Below are 7,590 nucleotides of genomic sequence, written 5' to 3' on the forward strand. Positions count from 1 at the left end.
CCTCCATCCCTCCCCCTGGAGCCAAAAGGCCTCTCCCCGCTGCCCGGGCCACCTGCGAAGAGAACCCACTCTTGGCGCCCTAGAAAGGAGAGAGACCAGCGGGTGTCGCCCTGAGTCTGAAGGAGAGAAAGGGGGGTGGGGGGCGTCCCCTGCCATGGAAAGGGCCGGGGTGCAGATCCGGTATCTGTTAAGAAACCTTGAGGGTTAGGTGGAGGATTGCTGAGAAAGGGTTGCGCTGAGGCCAGCCACATCCTACAGGATGTGAGCCCACCCTTGCACCATGTACCAACGTGTGGCTAAGAACCTTTCCCCGTCAGCGTGGGTCAGGTGCAGATACCTGACTTGGGTGCCCGCTCCTGTTGGCTGCGCGTCTCTTTGAGGCAGTTCTTCCAATAGTCTAACCCACAGCCTTCCTGCAGGATTTCACGCGCCAGAGGGCTCTGCCGCCCCAGTGCCCTCTGGAACCCTGAGCAAGGCCCTTACCACGTGATGGTAGACTTCCCCATACAGTCTGTGAGCCCCGAACCTAAAGTCCCAAAGAGGGGATGCCTACCCTCTGAAATGGGGGTCCTTGGCTACTCCGGGGCCGGTCATACCTGTGTTGGCTCGCACGGAAGACGGGTAGCTGACTGCTCGGCCCCGCTCTGCAGTCACAGTCACGACATATTCCACGCCTGGCATCAGGTCCGTCAGCATTGTCCCGTCTGCCGTGGGCGGCACTTCCAGCCTCACCCTCTGGTTGCCCGCACTAACGTAGGACACGACGAATCGGTCCACCTCGGCCAGGGGGCGCAGCCAGCTGAGCTGCAATGTGGTTGGCGTCACAGCCACCACTCGGAGGTCCTGGGGGCCATCGATCACTAGACGGGTCGGAGAGAGGAGGGCTCAGGCGGGAGTCCGACTGGGTAGGTCATCGGTCAGCTGCCACTGTCAGATCCGGGTCCCCACCCAGGACCCTGCCCCGCAGCCCCAGCTCTCACTGGTGGTAATGGTCTTGGAGGTAGGAGGGCCCCAGCTGGTCCCTCGGAGGGCACGGACAGTGACCTGGTACTCCTGGCCTGGAGCCAGCCCTCTCTGGTCATAGGCCGAGGCAGAGCTGGGCACACGAGCTGTGAACGGCAGACTTGTCCCCTCTGTCTGCAAGAAAGAGCCCCGGACAGATCAGGAATTGGCTCTCTCGCCCTGGTCCCAGCTGCCCAGTCCCCTATCGCTGGTTTCTTTACGCCATCCAGAGCCGGTGGGACCGCAGAGAACGTGACCCTGTGCAAGCCGCAGGGCACGGCTGGTGGCAGCACATGGTGGCAGCACACGTGCCTAGAGCACTTCTTCCATGCCAGAGCCTGTTGCAGGCAGCTGACTTGCACAAGCCCCCTTCATCAGTCCCGTCTCACTGCTGAGGAAACGGAGGCACAGAAGGATGAGCTCCTAGCCCCAGGTCATCAGCACCAAGAAATTAGCAGAATTTTAAGCCCAGGCAACGTCACCTCCAGGTGCCCAGGTGGAACAAAGGTTTGGCATTCGGACTTTGAAATGGCACACACCGTGGAAGAAAAGGCCCGGTGACCTGCTCCCATGACATCGGATGATAGCTCAGGCAATCTTACAGAGGAGACCAGAGTAGCTCTGCTCTATAACACATGGGGTCCTGAGGACGTAAGGACAGCAGGACTTCAGAGGCCTCTGTCACGGGCCTCAGTTTTCAGCCAGTTCATCAACTCTCTCTCCGAGTTCCACCCGATACACCTGGGACTCTCCTTCCTTGCCCTTAAATACCGACTACCTGGGCACCAGGAGGCTTCTCTTTGCCCTGTTCCTGTCATAAGAGACAAAGTAAATCAGAGCTGTCCCTTCCACACTCCCTTCCTCAGTCAGGTATCTGCCCCAGGCTGACCCCTGCCACTGGCTATGTGGCTCTGGTGCACCTGGTAGCCTGCTTCCCTTCAGGGACGTCTCTGTAGGCCCCTCAAACGTAAGGCCCACTTGCTCAAAATTCCACAAGTATGTTGCCCAGTGGCTGACTGTATACTCGGCCTTGTGCTGGGCACTGAAAATACAGACGTAAAAGAAATGGCTCCTAGTGAGATGGCGTTTGGTTACGTGGATATTTAACACACATACCCCAGACACACACAAAACAGCTTTAGAAAATAAGAAATGGCCTTTGTCCTCGGGTGGTGCATATTCTAATTCGGTTAGATCCCAACACAAACGTGGCGGCGGTTTGATGGGCACGGTGAGGAACGGACGGGCCCAGGGATCGGCACCCCATGGCTCACAAGCTGCACGTGGCTCTTTCAGTAGGTAGACGAGGCTCTCAAGTAAAATTTAAAAAGTTTAAAGGCTGTTTTTCAGATAATGGTGATTTCATTTGTTTAGAAGACGATATTTATGGCTCTCGAGTAATTTTTAAATTCTTGGGAGGGACAAGATTGGCTCTTTCATCTCAAAAGTTTGCCGACTCCTGGACTAGACAATGTGTTCTCGTAAAGACGTTGTTTGCTGCTGCACTATCAAGTTCGTTCTGACTCATGGTGACTTTCCTGACAGAGGAGAAGGGCCCCACGGGGTTTCCCAAACCCTGTAATCATGACCAAAGCCAACTGGCACATCTTTCTCCCAAGGTGTGGCCGGTAGGTTCCAACTGCTGGCCTTTCGGTTAGCAAGTGAGGTTTTAAATCAATGCATCATGAGGCCTCCCCTGAGATGGCAGCACAGGAAACGCTATGGAACAACTCAGACAGGTTGCCGGGCGTTAGAATTGCCTGGCAGCACACAACGGCACCACAAATCTGTATGTACGGAAAACTCCTGGAAGCGAACAACCCTCCCCCAAGTGGGGACTTAAGTGGGGTGATGATGGGTGGTGACTGACCCAGCAGGAATCTGGCCTCCCAAAGTGCACGCCTCTAGGGAAATCAGAGGGACTGGACATCTGGCCCTCTAACAGCCACACATTTAGCTGGCCTGTCCAGTTCAGAGAACTGCTAAGGACGCTCTGTTCCGCTTAGCTATGTTGGCCGTGATGGGCGCACCTCCATTCAGCCAAGTAGGATTGGAAATTTCAAAAGGCTGCTCTCCTGAACCAAGAAAATGGAGGGGAAGTCGGCATCGCGAGTCCCAAAGCATAAAACCAGATGCGAAAACCAGATCGAGATGAATGGGTTGCCAGAGTTCTCTTGGCTGCAAAGATTTCTTGGGCATAGCACGCCTCTGCCTCTTTCCAATGCTCCTGGCCCTAGAGCACCCCATCCCAGGGAAGGCTGAGATTGAGTGCAATTCAAGACCTCTGAAATCAGTATCCTTCCTAGAGGACGCTTGGTCTTCCTTGTCTGTCTGTCTTTCTCTCTCTCCTTATTCCCTTCACACACACACACACACACACACACACACACACACACACTCACCTTGGGAATTCCCTGATAAGGCCTGGACCTACCAGGGAGATAAGCGCGTCCCCAAAGTTCTCCTTTTCCTTCTGGGTAACCTACCAGAACCCTTTAGTTATCTCTTGGTGCCTCCAGAAATCTACGTGGGGACAGTCCCTGAAAGTCCTATTGTCAGTGTAACACCTGTCCCCGCAGCACCAGCACTGCCTGACTGGTTGGAAGTGGCCTGCTCTAGTCAGATGCTGACAGCTGGCCCTGGCCCTGTGTAAAGCTTGGCTGCTTCCCCTGTGGACCCTGGCGAATCTCTAACCCTATTCTCAGGATCAGATGCATGGCCTCGCATGCAGGATTCCACCTGGGGCTTACTTCACCTTCTCCCTTTTCAGACCAGACCCAAACAAAACCTTTTCTGAGGCTGCAAGTTTCCAGGTTGCAAGGCACACCCAGATGGGAGAATGCCTGATCCTCTTCCTGGTTCTGGGACTTGCCTCCATCCCTTTTCCCACATTTTCTCCACCTTCACAGAAAACCCACTCCTGGGAAGTTGATGCCAGCTCCTGGCGACCCCATTGGGGTTTCTAAGACGGTCCATCTTTTTTTTTTTTGACTGTCCATCCTTATGACAGCAGAGAGTCTCGGTTTTCTCCCACGGAGCAGCAGTGAGTGTGAATGGCTGACCTTACGGGTGCAGACCAGCCCCGCCGGGGCTCCCACGCTCATAGAGGGGCCAGCCTTTGGCCCTAGAGCTCCATTCCTTAAGGGAGCGGTCCTTAGACTTGGGTTGCTTCTGATCACTCAGAGGACTTCTTAGAACACAGACTATCCCTGGAGCTTCTGGTTCAGCAGATCTGGGGGAGGAGCCTGAGAATTCGCATTTCTCACAAGCTCCCAGGTGATGCTGCTGGTCTAGGGAACACACTTTGAAAGGCACTGAGCTGGGGCCACAGTGCCCCATCTGCAGAGAGAGGAGAAATTCTTCTCTTCAACAACAAAAAAAACCCTTCCCAGTCACTAGATGTATCCCTTGCCAGGAAGAGGAGAGTTTGGGCTCAGAGCAAAGGGCTTCTGGAAACGAGGTGGGGGTGAAGTAGAGACACACTTCTAGGAAGATGGCAGTGCCTGAGGAGAACCAGCCACTACACATACTCCATGCCAACAGAAATGGACAGAGAACGCTGGTCCAGGCAGGAGGCACACTTTCCGAGGGCTCGCCAGAGTGTGTGCTGATGTGGCGTCCAAGAGACGTGTCGGGGGACCAGTTTTACAAAAACACCTGCCACACCCAGGCTCAGGACCCAGAATATGACAGAGGTCCATATCCGGAGCAGAGCGGATGAGCTGAGAGCATGGCCAAGTCTACCACATGACGGTTCACTAGCCCTTGACCCTGTCACTGGGGGGAAGCCCAGGGCGCTGGCCTGGGAAGCGGGCCTCCTTGAGAAAAACACAATACAAAGTCAAAGCAGTAGATCGCACTGACCTACTGGCTTCCTCCGCTCTTAAGGGCTTGTTTGAGTTCTTCTTTCCCTGCTGTTTCTTAGGAAAGTTCCTTTTTTAAAAGTCCCACTCTTTCCCAATGAGAACTGGGTGTGTGTCTGTGTAAATAACGTAGAAGGAGAGGGTGGGGGGAACACTTTCAAATGCGCACAGCGAGTGTCTGAGTGTGAAAGCAGTCCAGAACTATTTGTTGTGCTTGTCTCTGGTTGCCAAATTCTTGTCTCGTGATTCCATTATTTTTATAACCAGAAAAGGAGAGCGAGAACACAAACACATTCATTTTTAAACAGAAGAAAAACAGTCAAAGGCGTCTTGGTTGGCCCAGAAAGTAAAGGTTTCAACCTCTGCTAAAAGGGAGAGGGGAGGAGAAAGCGGGGTGTGGTAGGGGTCTGGCCTGGGGTACACTAAGCAGATTCCGGATGACCAGGCAGGGTGGAGTACGGATGACAGCCAGCATCAATGAGCTGTCCCTGCTCAGGCTCTGGCCCCAGAGAGTGATTTACTTTTCCGGAGTTCCCCTCTAGAGGTGAGATGTGGCCCATCCCCCTAGCACTTGAGTCTGGAAAACATGAGCCTGATGGTGGAAAGGTCAGATGACTGGGAGTGGAGAATAGCTACATCACCATGAGAGGCGAGGCTTGGCCAGTAGGGCACCCCCAAAGGTTTCCAGAGCGATTTGGAGGGAAGCCAAGAGAGGATGTTGTTCAGTACTCTGACAACCTGGAGGCAGAGCCCCAGCACCCAGACACCAAAGGGTTGCGACAGGGAAGCAGGCTGGCCCAAACTGAAGAAGATACACTGAACAGAGCTAAATGCCAAGGCCTATGCTAAAAAGTGTGCGCATCGTTGAAAGTTGTCAGTTTTCTTCGTTCTTTTTCCTTTCCTTGCTTAGCTACAGTGTCTAAAATGTCTAGTTGACTTTTATAATAAAGAGTTCATTCAAAAACCAGCAAGAACGAAAATAACTGACAATTTATGTGACACGTCCCCCACCCCAAGTCCAGACACATCAATCAACTTCAGGAGTAAGTACCACCTCATCCAGACGTAGCCAGGTGAGTTAGTTGATTGTGCCAGCCTGGCTGATAATCACATGTGGGGCTGGTTGAAAGGCGGAGGGATAAATGGGTGGTGAAGCCTCGCCTTTCTAGTTCTCGGATCTCTTGTTTTGTGATGGTTGCACCGGGTGCAGCTGCCTTAGCAGTTTCCTGCTTCAGCTTGCAAGATTGACTTCCTACAAGACATCCCCGAGGAGAAGCCACATGGACCTATCCCGATGCAGCCCTGGGTGCTGGAGCAACCGTGTGGGAGACCCCTGCTAGTGCTGAGATGCTTGTTCGTTCACTGACTCAGCTTTCCTCCTGCAGTCGGCATCATTGCCTCTGTTTTGTGAGGTGGAGGACTTTGTGGACTGGTGTTGGGTTAATGGGTTAATGTTGGACTTGTGGGCTTGGGCAGCATTGGGTTGGGATGTTTTCGTGATGCACCTTTTCTTTACATAAAACTCTCTCTTATACATGAGTCGCTGTGGATTTGTTTCTCCAAAGTACCTAGACTAATACACCAGGTGATGGGCCGGGCAGCTTTCTGCCTCCATGTTTTGGAGGCAGGTGGAACCCAGGGAGGTGGAAGATGCAGGAACGGTCTTAGGAAAAAGGGGTGAAGAAACTAGTGGGGCCTCCTGGAGAGGGATGGCAGAAGTCTCCTAATGCTAGAGGGCCTGCGGTGCGGAAGGGAAGGCAGGCAGTCTGGCTGTTGGTGAAGGTCCAGCTCCGGCCAGGGGAGGGATGCTAAAACAGGGCAGACGTGGGGTCCACAGCAGTAAAACACTGTCTCACAGTGGGGCCCAACAGTGAAGCGGGCAGACTCAGGAAGTACTGCGCGCAGCCTCAGACGTCCCAACAGCAGTGGGCCAGCACTTGGGGAATCCAGGCATCTGATGACCTGCAACTTCCTGCACTGGGAGAACTGTGCCTGCCCCCACCCAAGTCCTTCCACGCAGCCTCTCCAGGCTTGGTGTCTCACTCACCGTGGGGGTGAACTGAATTTCATAGGCATCCACGGGGCCTGGGGCCCGCGTCCACTCTGTGCGAACCGTGGTCTCTTCCAGTAGGTGGGTCCTCATGCCCTCAATGGCTGGGACCTCTGTCAGGGGAGGGGGTGCGGGGAGATGAATGAAGCTGGTTCCCTGCATGCAGCAATTCCCCCACCCACCTGTCAGCCCTCCCTCCCCAGAGTCACACCAAGAGCCCACCAGGGCTCCCACCCATTGGGACTTTCTTCATGATGAGCAGTTTCCGGGCGGGGCAACTAAAGGGGACTTGGGCCTCGGCAGGCAGATCCGGCTCTATTGCCCCTGCCGTGCTGTGCTAGATAGATCCTTGGCTGCCTCGTCCACCCAAGCCAGGCCCCCAGCATATGACGTCAGCGCTTCGCCCTTTGCGCCCCACCACTCCTGTCCCCGGTGTTGTGCCGCGGGAAAGCTGCCCACTCACCTTCCCCGCAGTCCTCGCCGGCGTAGCCGTCCTGGCACACGCACCTGCCCTGCAGGCACTCTCCCCGGCCCCGGCAGTCCCCCGGGCACGTCTGGATGGCACAGTCCGGGCCTCGGAAGCCCTCCACGCACACACACTGCCCTCCGCGGCACAGCGCCCGCGGCCCGCAGCCCCCCGGGCAGCCGCTGGAGGGGGGCTCCTCCTGGCCACAG

The 7,590-nt window shown here is 55.1% G+C and overlaps 1 protein-coding gene across 1 annotated transcript in view; it reads right to left on the bottom strand.

Moving 5' to 3' along the window:
• The window catches only part of TNXB (tenascin XB), a 63,809-nt gene that overhangs the window by 53,555 nt on the left and 2,664 nt on the right, over positions 1–7,590 (bottom strand). Inside the window, exons 3-6 of the mRNA XM_045292264.1 lie at positions 7,379–7,563; positions 6,913–7,028; positions 981–1,137; positions 597–860 (exon numbers count right to left, since the gene is read on the bottom strand). Coding sequence (XP_045148199.1) covers positions 597–860; positions 981–1,137; positions 6,913–7,028; positions 7,379–7,563 — 722 coding nt within the window. The remainder of the gene's footprint in view (positions 1–596; positions 861–980; positions 1,138–6,912; positions 7,029–7,378; positions 7,564–7,590) is intronic.

Source organism: Echinops telfairi, unplaced genomic scaffold (genome assembly GCF_000313985.2).
Source record: "Echinops telfairi isolate 266 unplaced genomic scaffold, ASM31398v2 ScPeMD7_655;HRSCAF=1070, whole genome shotgun sequence".
NCBI classification, from domain to species: Eukaryota; Metazoa; Chordata; class Mammalia; order Afrosoricida; family Tenrecidae; genus Echinops; species Echinops telfairi.